This window comes from Delphinapterus leucas, chromosome 1, assembly GCF_059928025.1.
Source record: "Delphinapterus leucas isolate spDelLeu-1000000601 "Yukka" chromosome 1, BTC_Dleu_Yukka2, whole genome shotgun sequence".
NCBI classification, from domain to species: Eukaryota; Metazoa; Chordata; class Mammalia; order Artiodactyla; family Monodontidae; genus Delphinapterus; species Delphinapterus leucas.
Window position 1 is genome coordinate 42,305,507 of NC_143129.1, and position 15,574 is coordinate 42,321,080.

At 38.5% G+C, this 15,574-nt stretch overlaps 1 protein-coding gene across 4 annotated transcripts in view; it reads left to right on the forward strand.

The window, feature by feature from the left end:
* Positions 1-15,574, forward strand: part of LOC111184732 (complement receptor type 1) — a 118,987-nt gene that overhangs the window by 92,496 nt on the left and 10,917 nt on the right. For 3 of the 4 annotated variants that reach the window (XR_016392668.1, XR_016392669.1, XM_089908945.1), the window contains exons 18-20: positions 5,300-5,485; positions 7,321-7,344; positions 8,376-8,451. Coding sequence is in view for 1 of the 4 variants with exons in the window: in XM_089908945.1 (XP_089765071.1) it covers positions 5,300-5,485; positions 7,321-7,344; positions 8,376-8,451 (286 nt within the window). In the remaining 3 variants the exon portion in view is untranslated. Of the gene's footprint in view, positions 1-5,299; positions 5,486-7,320; positions 7,345-8,375; positions 8,452-15,574 lie in introns of those variants that run through there. The other variant, XR_016392670.1, reaches the window with a different exon arrangement.

The following is a 15,574-nucleotide window of genomic DNA, read 5'->3' on the forward strand; positions in this document are numbered from 1 at the left end:
TATAGTCATTTTCACAATATTGATTCTTCCAATCCAAGAACATGGTATATTTCTCCATCTGTTTGTGTCATCTTTCATTTATTTCATCAGTGTCTTATAGTTTTCTGCATACAGGTATTTTGTCTCCTTAGGTAGGTTTACTCCTAGGTATTTTATTCTTTTTGTTGCAACGGTAAATGGGAGTGTTTCCTTAATTTCTCTTTCAGATTTTTCATCATTAGTGTATAGGAACGCAAGAGATTTCTGTGCATTAATTTTGTATCCCACTACTTTCCATGTATTTTGCAACTGACAGTTTGTACCTCTTAATCTCCCTCACCTATTTCTTTCTTCACCCCATTTCCCTCCCCTCTGGCAATCACCTGTTTCTTCTTGGTATCTATAACTCTGTTTCTGTTTTCTTATGTCTGTTCATTTGTTTTGTTTTGTTTTTAGATTCCACAATAAGTGAAATCATGTAGTACTTGCCTTTCTCTGTCTGCCATGTCATTTAGCATAGTACCTCGAGGTCCATCCATGTTGTTGCAGATGGTAAGATATCATTCTTTTTATGCCTCAGGAATATTCCATTGTGTATGTATACCACATCTTCTTTTTCCATTCATTTATTGATGGGTATTTAGGTTGCTTCCATATATTGGCTTTTGTGAATAATGCTACAATGAACATGGGGTGCATATATCTTTTCTAATTAGTGTTTTCATTTTCTTCAGATGAATGCACAGGAGTGGAATTGATGTCATGTGGTAGTTCTAGTTTTAATTTTTTTAATTAATTAATTAATTTTGGTTTCATTGGGTCTTTGTTGCTGCATGCAGGCTTTCTTTAGTTGTGGAGACTGGGGGCTACTCTTTGTTGTGGTGTGCGTGCTTTTCATGGCAGTGGCTTCTCTTGTTGCAGAGCATGGGCTCTAGGCATGCAGGCTTCAGTAATTGTGGCATGCAGGCTCAGTAGTTGTGGCTCATGGGCTCTAGAGTGCAGGCTCAGTTGTTGTGGCACATGGGCTTAGTTGCTCTGCAGCATGTGGGATCTTCCCACAGCAGGGCTCGAACCCACGTGCCCTGCATTGGCAGGCAGATTCTTAACCACTGCACCACCAGGGAAGTCCCTAGTTTTAATTTTTTGAGAAATCTTCATACTGTTTTCCACAGTGGGTACAATTTACATTCCCAACAATAGTGCATGAGAGTTCCCTTTTCTCCACATCCTTCCTAACACTTGTTATTTGTTTCTTTTGATATTAGCCATGCTGACAGGTGTTAGGAGATATCTCACTATGGCTTTGATTCTCATTTCTCTGGTGATTAATGATGCTGAGCATCTTCTCACATGCCTGCTGGTCATCTGTATGTATTCTTTGGAAAAATGTCTATTCAGATCCTCTGCCCATTTTTTAATTGGATTGTTTGTTTTTTTGATGTTGAGTTGTATGAGTTCTTTGTATCTTTCAGCCTTTCTTTGTCTTTTGATTGGAGCATTTAGTCCATTTACATTTAAAGTAATTATTCATAGATATGGACCTATTGCCATTTTGTTAATTTTGGGGGATTGTTTTGTTGTGTAGTTCTTTCTTCTTTTCCTCTCCTCTTTTGCAATTTGATGGCTTTCTTTAGCATTATGTTTGGATTCCTTTCTCTCTTTTTTTGTGTGTATCTATTATAGGTTTTGGTTTGTGGTCACCATGAGGTTCATACATAACAGCTCTCTATCTATCTATCTCTCATCTATGATTACATATAGATGTATATATGATTAATTGATGATCTCTTAAGTTCGAATGTATTCTAACAACCCTGCATTTTTACTCCTCCCACAACAATGTTGAATATTTTTGATGTCATATTTTACAACTTTTTGTTTTTTGTATCCCTTAACTACTTATTTTGTATATAGATGATTTCCCTACTTTTGTCTTTTAACCTTCCTGCTAGCTTTATAAATAGTTGATCTACTATTTTGCCTTTACCAGTGAGATATTTTCTTTCATAATTTTCACATTTCTAATTGTGGCCTTTTCTTTTCCACTTAAAGAAGTTCCTTTAACGTTTCTTGTAAAGCCAATTTAGTGGTGCTAAACTCTTTCAGTTTTTGTCTGTAAAACTCTCCTTCAAGTATGAGTGATAACTTTGCCAGGTAGAATATTCTTGTTTGTAGATTTTCCCCTTTTATCATTTGATTGTATTGTGCCACTCCCTTCTGGCCTGCAAAGCTTCTGTTAAAGAGTCAGCTGATATTCTTATGGAGGTTCCCTTGTACATAACTAGTTGCTTTTCTCTTGCTGTTTTTAATATTCCCTCTTAATCGTTCACTTTTTGCCACTTTAGTAGTATGTGTTTTGGTGTAAATCTCTTTGGGTTCATCTTGTTTGTGATTCTCTGTACTTTCTTACTTGGGTGTCTGTTTCCTTCCCCAGGTTAAGGAAGTTTTCCACTATTATTTCTTCAAATAAGTTCTCTGCCCCTTGGTCTCTGTCTTCTCCTTCTGGGACCCCCATCATGTGAATGTTAGTATGCTTGATATTGTTCCAGAGGTTTCTTAAACTATCCCCATTAAAAAAAAACTTTTTTCTCTTTTCTGTTCGGCTTAAGAGATTTCCATAACTTTGTCTTTCAGATCACTGATCTATTCCTCTGCATCATCTAATCTACTGTTGATTCCTTCTAGTGTATTTTTTATTTCAGTTATTGTATTCTTCAGCTTTGTTTGGTTCTTCTTTATATTTTCTATTCCTTTGTTAAACTTCTCACTGTGCTTATCCATTCTTCCCCTGAGTTCAGTGAGTATCTTTATGACCATTACCTTGAACTCTTTATCATGTAGTTTTCTTACCTCCACTTCAGTTATTTCTTTTATGGAAATTTTGTCTTGTTCAATCATTTGGAACATACACCTCTGTTTCCTCATTTTGCCCAATATTCAGTGTTTATATCTGTGTGTTAAGTTGGTCCATTATGTTTCCTGATCTTGAAGAAGTGCCCATGGTAGGAAACATCCTGTGGTTCCAGCAGCATGCTCCCCTTTGGTCATGAAAGCTGTATGTTCTATGGATGCCCCCTATGTGCGATGTTTGTGCCCTTCTTTTGTGGTGGTATCAACTACTGTGGGCACACTGGTATGTGGGGCTGACAACTAGCCAAATTGGCTGCTAGGCCATGCTTTGTACAGTAGCTGTGGGCCCACTGGAGGGCTGGGTAAGCTTCCCCAGCTTCCTTCATGGTTGGCTGCACACCCAGGGGGATGTGGGGCTGATGCTGGTCCACTGAAGGGTAAGACTGTGTCCCTGTGTGGCTGTCTGCATAGCCTGGTGGCGGTGGTGGGCTCAGCATTGGTGCTGGCCCACTAGTATGAGTGGCTGGGTCCCCATGGGGCTGTCTACATGACCCTGGGGGCTCAGGGCTCATGCAAGCCCACCGTAGGTCGGGGCCAGGTCCCTATGTGGCTGTCTGCATGGCCCAGAGGGACTCAGGGCAGGTGCTGTCCTGCTGGTGGGTGGGGCCAGGTCCCCACATGGCTGTGTACATGTCTGGGTTGGGTTGGGCTGGTACAGGCCCACTGGTGGTGGTAAGCCTCCAGCACGAATAGGCTAGAGGGAGGATTTCCAAATGGCATTTGCTAGCACTGGTGTTATCTCGGTAGAATGAGCTCCCCAGAGTGGCTGCTAACAGTGTCTAAGGGGAATCCCAGTTGCCTGCTGCCTCTCTGGGAGGCTGTTCAAGACCAGCAAGTAGGTCGGACTGAAGCTCTTTTCAAACTACTGCCTCTGTGCTGGGACTCGGAGCATATGAGACTTTGCACGTGCCCTATAAGAGTGACATTTTTGTTTCTGATAACCCTCTGGCACTCCCGAACATAAGCCCCACTGGGTTTCAAAGCTAGGGGGCTCATCTCCCTGGAGCAGGCCCCCTGGCTGGGGAGCCCAGTGAAGTGCTCAGACTCCTCACTCCTTGGGGAGGACCTTTATGATTGTGATATTCTTCCCATTTGTGGGTCACCAACCAAGGCAGTGGGTCTTGACTATACCATGTCTCTACCTCTCCTATTCATCTCATTATGGTTCCCTCTTTATCTCTTTAGTTATGGAAATTTTTTTTTCTGCTAGTATTCAGGTCATTTTCATAGGTAGTTGCTCTGTAAGTAGTTGTAATTTTGGTGTGTCCATGGGAGGAGGTGAGTTTAGGGTCTTCCTATGCTACCATCTTGAACACCTTTCCCTAAAAAGACAGATTCTTAAATTCCATTCCCAAGAACTCTCTGACATGTTGAGGTAGAGTCCAGAGGTCTATTTTTAACAAACCCATCAGAATATTTTGATGTAGCAGGACCACAGACCATATTTTGAGAAATGCCACTTTACCTTGTTGGTTTTTATTTTAAAAAGAGAACTTAGGCTAATTTTGAGACCATTACAACTGAAAAGCAGGCTTTGCTTGGAAGGTATCAGTGGCAAGGCAGAGAAAGAAAGCAAAACAAAGGATGGGCTTGTTCGCCGAAAACAAATAGACTGCCAGTTATTTCTCTAGCAAAAATGGTCTTGCTTGGGATCAGCAGAGAATTGTGGTTTGGGGTCTGCAGCCATGGTGAGCCACATGCAAGTCCCCGCATAGCAAAGGAAGGAGAACTCTTTTAACAGAAGGGAAAAGGAAGTTGTAAGGGCTCTAGCAAACAAAGAGTCCATGGCTTTTCCTTGCTGATTTGCTGCTAGGAAAGAAGAGGAGTCTTTCTTCTTGCTGTTGAGCTCTGCTGTCATCACAGTGTGTGAAAGCTCCCCCTTCTGGTCTCCAGACTCTATTTAATTATTTAATTTAAGGTTTCTATTTATTAATTTTTACAAGGTAAATGAGATAAAATTAAGAAGAAAATTAATACTTTAAATTCAGAATCATAATTTATTAATTTCTTTGTTCTATGTATAGAAATGAGCCAGAAATATGCATTTATTCAAGAGACAAAATACCCGTTGTATACCTAAACAGAGTTAAAATGATATTCCTGTTTTCTTATGGTGTGGCCCAAGTGGTTCCAAGGCTGGAACATGGTTATCCTAATTCCTAACCTTTCCATAACTTTCCTGTTGAAGAGTTAACAATAATTTAAGGTATGATAATTTAAAATAATTATAAGCAATATATTTATATTCCCTTGCTTTACATAAAAAGGGAAGTCAGAGAATTTTAAATAATAAGATGCTGTAGGAGAGGTATCAATAATTTTTGATGGAAGACATGACTCATCTGTGCTAAAAGCAAAGTTTCAACTAACAATAAAATATCAATTTCTTTTTTCCTTTTTCTAATTTCAGAAGTAAAATGTAGCCTCCCACAGATTATGAATGGAATCAAGAAGGAACTGAAACTAAGAAAAGTATATCACTCTGGAGATAATGTAACTTTGGAGTGTGAAGATGGGTATACTCTGGAAGGCAGTCCCTGGAGTCAGTGCCAGGAAGATGACCTGTGGGACCCTCCTCTGGCCATATGTACCTCTCGTAAGTGCAAGTGCAAGGAATGTAGGTCCTTCCCAGCCCTGGTTACTGTTCATTCATTCATCTGTACTGACACTGAATGTGGTGGTGTGCCATATGGTGTGCATTAGCTAAGAGCTAAGGAGTGCAGTAAGAGTCCCTAATTCTTCCCCAAACGCCCTTAGCAATGAGAATAAGGCAAGCCTTGCTCCTCACACTTCTTAACCCATCCATCTCTCCTCAGGGACTCCTCTGAACCTTTTTTGCCCATTATCACTCTGTTGCTGCATACATTGCACAGTAATAATTTGATTACATCCTATGGGTCTTAAAATTCAGTAGCAGATTAGTGGTAGAGCAGGCCTTCAAGAATGTTTTCAGCATGAGTCGGGGATCACCTTCCAACTTGCAGAGACTAGCTGGCTGGTCTCCCACACTGGTGTAGACTACAGGATTTTAACCTGGTACATTGGATACAGTGATTTAGGAATCATGTGTCATTGAGATCTGTAGAAGGGTAGCCTTCTGCTGGCAACTAGAGGGTGATGTAAAATAGAAAATCCTAAACCTTAAACTTGTACACATCAAGTAACAGATGAGCAAAATGAATAATGAATAACCTTCCTTAATCTAAATTAGTCTTAGCCTTCTCTTCTCCCCCATTCTTATCACTCTTACTTAAAATATGTGGTTGAATACCAAGATTGTTCAAGATACAATTTTTTTACAGTTAATGCCTTAAATACATTAACAAAGCTCACTCGCAAATAATATTTCTAAATTATAAACTTGATACTCCCTTAATATCAAATTATATTCATTTCTTTGGCAAAAAGATCACTGCCTATCTGAATGTCTTTTGAGTATTCTAACGATGTGGCTGTGAGAGACAGAAAATTCACATAATGTGGGGGGACTGACCTGCCAGTTATTAAAATAGAAAGTCACAATACATAAATCATTTTATATCACCGAAAATAGACTTATCTTTATTAAAAATGGCATAAAGTAGATATTAATAAAATAGAGCTATTATAAATAGAAATTAAAGTATCTTACAGAAAACAATCTAGTAACGGAGACATCATCAATCCAAGGGGAAGAAAAAGATGATCAAATAGTATACGTAGCACTGAAAAAATTTGGAACCTTTCTTTATATCTTACAATAAATACCAGATGTAATAAATAGTTAAAAGTTTTAAAAGTCAACATAGGAAAGCTAAAGTAGAAAAGGAAAAAGAAGAAGATAAAACAGCTAGAAAAAGAAAAACAACTTTTGGAAAATTTTGGTATATAGAGAAAATTATAAAAGGTCAACAAATTTGACTTAGAACTTTTAAAAGTAAATAAGAAAGCAGTAGACAGATGAGAAATATGTTAAATATAATGAAGTGTTAATAATTTAATACACGTAGCAGTAGTGTTGGTTGTGGTAATAATAAAGGTTGTAAAAGTTAACATATGTTGAGCACTTAATTCAACTGTTCAAAGATTAGATATTCTATAACTATGTAAAAACTTAGATGCATGAGAAAATGTACTAGAAGGGAATGTACTAAAATATTTCAGGATAGTAGGATTATGGATGATATTTTTCTTTTGTTCTGTTTTATAAACTTTCTGCTCTAATTATACTAGTTTTATGACAAAATAGTAATTTTAAAAGAAAAAAACAGACTTTGCTAAGTACACAAAATAATATGAGTTTGTGTGAGTAAAACCAATGGCTTTTTATATTAGAAAAAAATTAAGAATCTGTACAGAAAAAAATCAGGATGAATTATAACTGCTGAGAGCTCCTGTTTGATCATATTGTGTGCCAGACTGATGTTTTTTGTGGCTTTTGCTTCCTTTTAGGCACGAGTGATGAGCTCATAGCTGGTAAGTTTTATGAAGGGTTTGCTGAGGAAACATCCTTAACAGTAGGTATCCACTGATAATAAGTGAAATGTAAAAAGAGAGATCAAAATATCCTAGACTGCAATTTTAATTAGAAAGAAAAGAATAATGAATTCAGGCCATAGTGTAGCAAAACTGGTATCCTTATATGCATATAGAGTGGGTGTCCTTTATCAAAGTTCCCTTACTATCTTTGAACCATTATAAAAAAAAGAACCATTCTTCCTATTTTAATGTGTCTGGAGAAGGCAACTTGCTCTTTAGTTTATAACCTGGGAATAGTCTTCAGGATGGTAGTCATGCCCATTTGCATAAATTGAAAGCCACAAAGACCAATTTTCTAAGCCCATTTCTGTGATCTGCCTATGTGAGAGGAATAGTTTTGTGGTAGAGTTTCTACCACAAAGTAGAAAGTAGACTCTACAAAGTAGAGTCCGCTGCATAGATTAGCTCGTGCCTTGCGCCTCACACAAGAGACATGCAGGGTCATGGTGAGCTGAGCAGAGGAGCTCCAGTGTTTGTTCTCACCCACTTATTGAAACGCTGCTGTTGGACAAAGGTCATAAACTGCTCTCTCATTGCTCATTTATAACCCTGGGGTAATAAGACTAATATGCTAGATTAAACCTGGAGCAGAGGGGAAATCTTAAAGATAAGCCTGTGGGGGGTGTTTTTTAAAAACAGAATTTATACTTACTTTTTATTGGTTTTTTTGGGTGTTTTTTTTTTTGCGGTACGCGGGCCTCTCACTGTTGTGGCCTCTCCCGTTGTGGAGCACAGGCTCCGGACGCGCAGGCTCAGCAGCCATGGCTCACGGGCCTAGCCGTTCCACGGCATGTGGGATCTTCCTGGACCAGGGCACGAACCCGTGTCCCCTGCATCGGCAGACAGACTCTCAACCACTGCGCCACCAGGGAAGCCCTATACTTACTTTTTAAAAACTCATTAAGACACAGTTTGAAACCTACAGGTTATATTTTCCATGCATTTAATTACCATGTTTTACTGCCTAGGCATGTTCTTTGGTATGATCCTCTTGATTTTACCCGTCATTGTTTCCTGTTTGATAATTCTAAAGCACAAAAAAGGGTAAGTACAGCCATATTCTCCTAGAATATGTTTATAACTCTATTTGCTGCTTCTTGGAAGCCAAAGAGATGTAAAAGATGTTGACCTAAAACAGATAGGCTGCCAGTTATTTCTCCAGCAAAAATGGGTTTATTTGGGATCCGCAGAGAATAGCAATTTGAAGTCTACAACCATGGTGAGTCATATGCAAGTCCCTGCATGCCAAGGGAAGGAGAATGCTTTTCTTGGGAGGAAAAGGAAGTTGGGAGGGCTGTAGTAAACAAAGAGTCCATGGGTTTTCATTGGCTGAGCCCTTTCCAGGAAAGAAAAGGAGTCTTTCTTGTTCCTGCTGGTCTCTGTTGTCTTCCTAGGGCAGGAGAACTCCCCTTTCTGGTCCCTCAACTCTATTTATTTGAGGTTTTGGGGGATTAATTTTTTACAAAGAAAACCTCAAAAAAGAAGTACTACATAAACAGAGGTGATAATTCTTATAAAGAAGGCTGATGACACATATTAGGCATAAAGAAGGATTTACACTATTAAAAACAACAAAATTCAGCTGGGTAAATTTGAAGATCTAATTGGCTTCATTAAAAGATTCATGGATTGGGCAGCATCCCATTTAGCAACTAGAAGGATGCACAGAGGAGTTGTACAAATGGAAGGTTTTCATAGGAAGAAGGGTGGGGCAAAGGAGCTATTCGGGGAAACAAGGATTATTTTTAAATCAGGACATCTTCTTTGGAGGCAGGGCAGAGGTGTTAGACAGCAAGGATTTATGAAATTGATTGCCTCTTCTTCCTCTGGGAGGTGAAGAGGACCTACATAACAGATTACCTTATTCATGCTGACCAGAAAATTTCAGAATGGTTGATTAAGATTAATTTCTGCAGGTCAAAACTGCAATTAAGTCTTGGGATCAAATGGTTCCATTTTGTGTCTGTTACTTTCTTTAAAGAAATATATATGATAAGAAGAACACTTTTTTTAAAAGCATAGAATTTATGAAGGACTCAAATTTTGCAAAAGAGAAAATGGAAGTTTTACAAGGGTGTTGATGAGAATGTTGGTATCCTTGTTTTGCTAAAACATTTCAGACTCCAACCTTTATACACTGACCCTATCAGGGCACTAGAAGTTAGAAAGTGTGTCCCACTGGCACACATACCCAGGCTGTCAGTGTGGAAGAATTAAGGTTTTGCATGGGTATTTTTAAAAAATAATAATCTTTGAGATTGGTTCAAGATGGCGGAGTAGAACAACTGCTCTCACTCCCTCTTTCGAGAACACCAGAATCAAAACTAACTGCTGAACAATCATCAACAGGAAGACACTGGAACTCACCAAAAAAGATACTCCACATGCAAAGACAAAGGAGAAGCAACAATGAGACTGTAGGAGGGGCGCAACCACAATAAAATCAAATCCCACCCAGTCACACTGGGTGGGTGACTCACAACTGGAGAACACTTATACCACAGAAGTCCAGCCATTGGAGTGAAGATTCTGAGCCCCACGTCAGGCTTCTGAACCTGGGGCTCCGGCAATGGCAAGAGGAATTCCTAGATAATCACACTTTGAAGGCTAGCGGGATTTGATTGCAGCATTTTGACAGGACAGGGGGAAACAGAGACTCCACTCCTGGACGGCACACACAAAGCAGTGTCTACATTGGGACCCAGAAGAAGGAGCAGTGACCCCATAGGAGACTGAACCAGACATACCTGCTAGTGTTGGAGGGGCTCCTGCAGAGGTGGGGGGTGGCTGTGCCTCACCGTGAGGACAAAGACACTGGCAGCAGAAGTTCTGAGAAGTACTCCTTGGTGTGAGCCCTCCCAGAATCCACCATTAGCTCCACCAAAGAGCCCGGCTAGGCTCCAGTGTTGGGTTGCCTTAGGCCAAAAAAACAACAGGGAGGGAACCCAGCCCCACCCATCAGCAGACAAGCAGATTAAAGTTTTACTGAGCTCTGCCCACCAGAGCAACAGCCAGCTCTACCCACCACCAGTCCCTCCCATCAGGAAACATGCACAAGCCTCTTAGATAGCCTCATCCACCAGAGGGCAGACAGCAGAAGCAAGAAGAACTACAATCCTGCAGCATGTGGAACAAAAACCACATTCACAGAAAGATAGACAAGATGAAAAGGCAGAGGGCTATGTACCAGATGAAGAACAAGATAAAACCCCAGAAAAACAACTAAATGAAATGGAGAGAGGCAATCTTCCAGAAAAAGAATTCAGAATAATGATAGTGAAGATGATCCAGGACCTCAGAAAAAGAATGGAGGCAAAGATCGAGAAGATGCAAGAAATGTTGAACAAAGATCTAGAAGAATTAGAGAACAAGCAAACAGAGATGAACAATACAATAACTGAAATGAAAAATACACTAGAAGGAATCAATAGCAGAATAACTGAGGCAGAAGAATGGATAAGTGAGCTGGAAGACAGAATGGTGGAATTCACTGCTGAGGAACAGAATAAAGAAAAAAGAATGAAAAGAAATGAAGACAGCTGAAGAGACCTCTGGGACAACATTAAACGCAAGAACATTTGCATTATAGGGGTCTCAGAAGGGGAAGAGAGAGAGAAAGGACCCGAGAAAATATTTGAAGAGATTATAGTGGAAAACTTCCCTAACATGGGAAGGGAAATAGCCACCCAAGTCCAGGAAGTGCAGAGAGTCCAATACAGGATAAACCCAAGGAGAAACACACCGAGACACATAGTAATCAAATTGGCAAGAATTAAACACAAAGAAAAATTATTGAAAGCAGCAAGGGAAAAACGACAAATAACATACAAGGGAACTCCCATAAGGTTAACAGCTGATTTCTCAGCAGACACTCTACAAGCCAGAAGGGAGTGGCATGATATACTTAAAGTGATGAAAGGGAAGGACCTACAACCAAGATACTCTACCCAGCAATGATCTCATTCAGATTCCATGGAGAAATCAAAACCTTTACAGACAAGCAAAAGCTAAAAGAATTCAGCACTACCAAACCAGCTCTACAACAAATGCTAAAGGAACTTATCTAAGTGGGAAACACAAGAGAAGAAAAGGACCTATGAAAACAAACCCAACACAATAAAGAAAATGGAAATAGGAACATACATATCGATAATTACCTTAAACATGAATGGATTAAATGCTCCAACCAAAAGACACAGGCTTGCTGAATGGATACAAAAACAAGACCCATATATATGCTGTCTGCAAGAGACCCACTTCAGGCCTAGGGACACATACAAACTGAAAGTGAGGGGATGGAAAAAGATATTCCATGTAAATGGGAATCAGAAGAAAGCTGGAGTAGCAATACTCATATCAGATAAAATAGACTTTAAAATACAGAATGTTATAAGAGACAAGGAAGGACACTATGTAATATTCAAGGGATCAATCCAAGAAGAAGATATAACAATTATAAATATATATGCACCCAACATAGGAGCACCTCAATACATAAGGCAACAGCTAACAGCTATAAAAGAGGAAATCGACAGTAACACAATAATAGTGGGGGACTTTAACACCTCACTAACACCAATGGACAGATCATCCAAACAGAAAATTAATAAGGAAACAGAAGCTTTAAATGACACAATAGACCAGATAGATTTAATTGATATTTATAGGACATTCCATCCAAAAACAGCAGATTATACTTTCTTCGCGAGTGCACATGGAACATTCTCCAGGATAGATCACATCTTGGGTCATAAATCAAGCTTCAGTAAATTTAAGAAAATTGAAATCATGTCAAGCATCTTTTCTGACCACAATGCTATGACATTAGAAATCAATTACAGGGAAAAAAACATAAAAAACACAAATACATGGAGGCTAAACAATACGTTACTAAATAACCAAGAGATCACTGAAGAAATCAAAGAGGAAATCAAAAATTACCTAGAGACAAATGACAATGAAAACATGACAATCCAAAACCTATGGGATGCAGCAAAAGCAGTTCTAAGAGGGAATTTTATACCTTTACAAGTCTACCTCAAGAAACAAGAAAAATCTCAAATAAACAATCTAACGTTAAACCTAAAGAAAGTAGAGAAAGAACAAACAAAACCCAATGTTAGCAGAAGGACAGAAATCATCAAGATCAGAGCAGAAATAAATGAAATAGAAACAAAAAAAACAATAGCAAAGACCAATAAAAATAAAAGATTGTTCTTTGAGAAGATAAACAAAATTGATAAACCATTAATCAGACTTCTGAAGAAAAAGAGGGAGAGGACTCAAATCAATAAAATTAGAAATGAAAAAGGAGACGTTACAACAGACACTGCAGAAATACAAAGTATCCTAAGAGACTACTACAAGCAACTCTATGCCAATAAAATGGACAACCTGGAAGAAATGGACAAATTCTCAGAAAGGTATAACCTTCCAAGACTGAACCAGGAAGAAATATTAAATATGAACACACTAATCAAAAGTAATGAAATTGAAACTGGGATTAAATATCTTCCAACAAACAAAAGTACAGGACCACATGGCTTCACAGGTGGATTCTATCAAATATTTAGAGAAGAGCTAACACCCATCCTTCTCAAACTCTTCCAAAAAATTACAGAGGAAGGAACACTCCCAAACTAATTCTACGAGGTCACCATCACCCTGATACCAAAACCAGACAAAGATACTACAAAACAAAGAAAATTACAGACCAATATCACTGATGAATATAGATGCAAAAATCCACAACAAAATACTAGCAAACAGAATCCAACGACACATTAAAAGAATCATACACCGTGATCAAGTGGCAGTTATCCCAGGGATGCAAGGATTCTTCAGTATACGGAAATCAATCAATGTGATACACCATATTAACAAATTGAAGAATAAAAACCATATGATCATCTCAATAGATGCAGAAAAAGATTTTGACAAAATTCAACACCTATTTATGATAAAAACCCTCCAGAAAGTAAGCACAGAGGGAACCTACCTCAACATAATAAAGGCCATATATGACAAACCCACAGCCAACATCATCCTCAATGGTGAAAAACTGGAAGCATTTCCTCTAAGATCAGGAACAAGATAAGGATGTCCACTCGCACCACTATTACTCCACATAGTTTTGGAAGTCCTAGACACAGCAATCAGAGAAAAAAAAGAAATAAAAGGAATACAAAATGGAAAAGAAGAAGTAAAACTGTCACTGTTTGCAGATGACATGATACTATATGTAGAGTACCCTAAAGATGCCACCAGAAAACTACTAGAGCTAATCAATGAATGTGGTAAAGTTGCAGGATACAAAATTAATGCACAGAACTCTCTTGCATTCCTATACACTAATGATGAAAAATCTGAAACAGAAATTAAGGAAACACTCCCATTTACCATTGCAACAAAAAGAATAAAATACCTAGGAATAAACCTACATAGGGAGACAAAAGACCTGTATGCAGAAAACTACAAGACATTGATGAAATAAATTAAAGATGATACCAACAGTTGGAGAGATATACCATGTTCTTGGATTGGAAGAATCAATATTGTGAAAATGATTATACTACCCAAAGCAATCTACAGATTCAATGCAATCCCTATCAAATTACCAATGGCATTTTTTACAGAACTGGAACAAAAAATCTTAAAATTTGTATGGAGACACAAAGACCCCGAATAGCCAAAGTAGTCTTGAGGGAAAAAAGCAGAGCAGGAGGAATCAGACTCCCTGACTTCAGACTATACTACAAAGCTACAGTAATCAAGACAATATGGTACTGGCACAAAAACGGAAATATAGATCAATGGAACAGGATAGAAAGCCCAGAGATAAACCCACACACCTATGGTCAACTAACCTATGACAAAGGAGGCAAGGATATACAATGGAGAAAAGACAGTGTCTTCAATAAGTAGTGCTGGGAAAACTGGACAGCTACATGTAAAAGAATGAAATTAGAACACTTCCTAACACTGTACACAAAGATAAACTCAAAATGGATTAGAGACCTAAATGTAAGACTGGGCACTATAAAACTCTTAGAGGAAAGCATAGGAAGAACACTCTTTGACATAAATCACAGGAACAAATTTTTTGATCTATCTCCTAGGGTCATGGAAATAAAAACAAAAATAAACAAATGAGACCTAATGAAACTTCAAAGCTTTTGCACAGCAAAGGAAACCATAAACAAGACAAAAAGACAACCCTCAGAATGGGAGAAAATATTTGCAAACGAATCAACGGACAAAGAATTAATCTCCAAAATATATAAACAGCTCATGCAGCTCAATATTAAAGAAACAAACAACCCCATGCAAAAATGGGCAGAAGACCTAAATAGACATTTCTCCAAAGAAGACATACAGATGGCCTAGAGGCACATGAAAAGCTGCTCAACATCACTAATTGTTAGAGAAATGCAAAGCAAAAGTACAATGAGGTATCACCTCACACTGGTTAGAATGGGTATCATCAGAAAATCTACAAATAATAAATGCTGGAGAAGGTGTGGAGAAAAGGGAACCCTCTTGCACTGTTGGCGGGAGTGTAAATTGATACAGCCACTATGGAGAACAGTATGGAAGTTCCTTAAAAAGCTAAAAATTGAATTACCATATGATCCAGCAATCCCACTACTGGGCATATACCCAGAAAAAACCATAATTCAAAAAGACACATGCACCCCAATGTTCATTGCAGCACTATTTACAATAGCCAGGTCATGGAAGCAACCTAAATGCCCACTGACAGACGAATGGATAAAGAAGATGTGGTACATATATACTATGGAATATTACTCAGCCATAAAAAGGAACGAAATTGGGTCATTTGTGGAGATGTGGATGCATCTAGAGACTGTCATACAGAGTGAAGTAAGTCAGAAAGAGAAAAACCAATAACGTATATTAATGCATATATGTGGAACCTAGAAAGTGGTAAAGATGAACCAGTTTGCAGAGCAGAAATTGAGACTCATAAGTAGAGAAAAAACGTACAGACACCAAGGGGGGAAAGCGGTGGAGGTGGGCAGGGGTTGGTGTGATGAACTGGGAGATTGGGATTGACATGTATACACTGATGTGTATAAAATTGATGAGTAGTAAGAACCTGTTGTATAAGTAAATAAATAAAAATTTTAAAAAACTAATAATAATC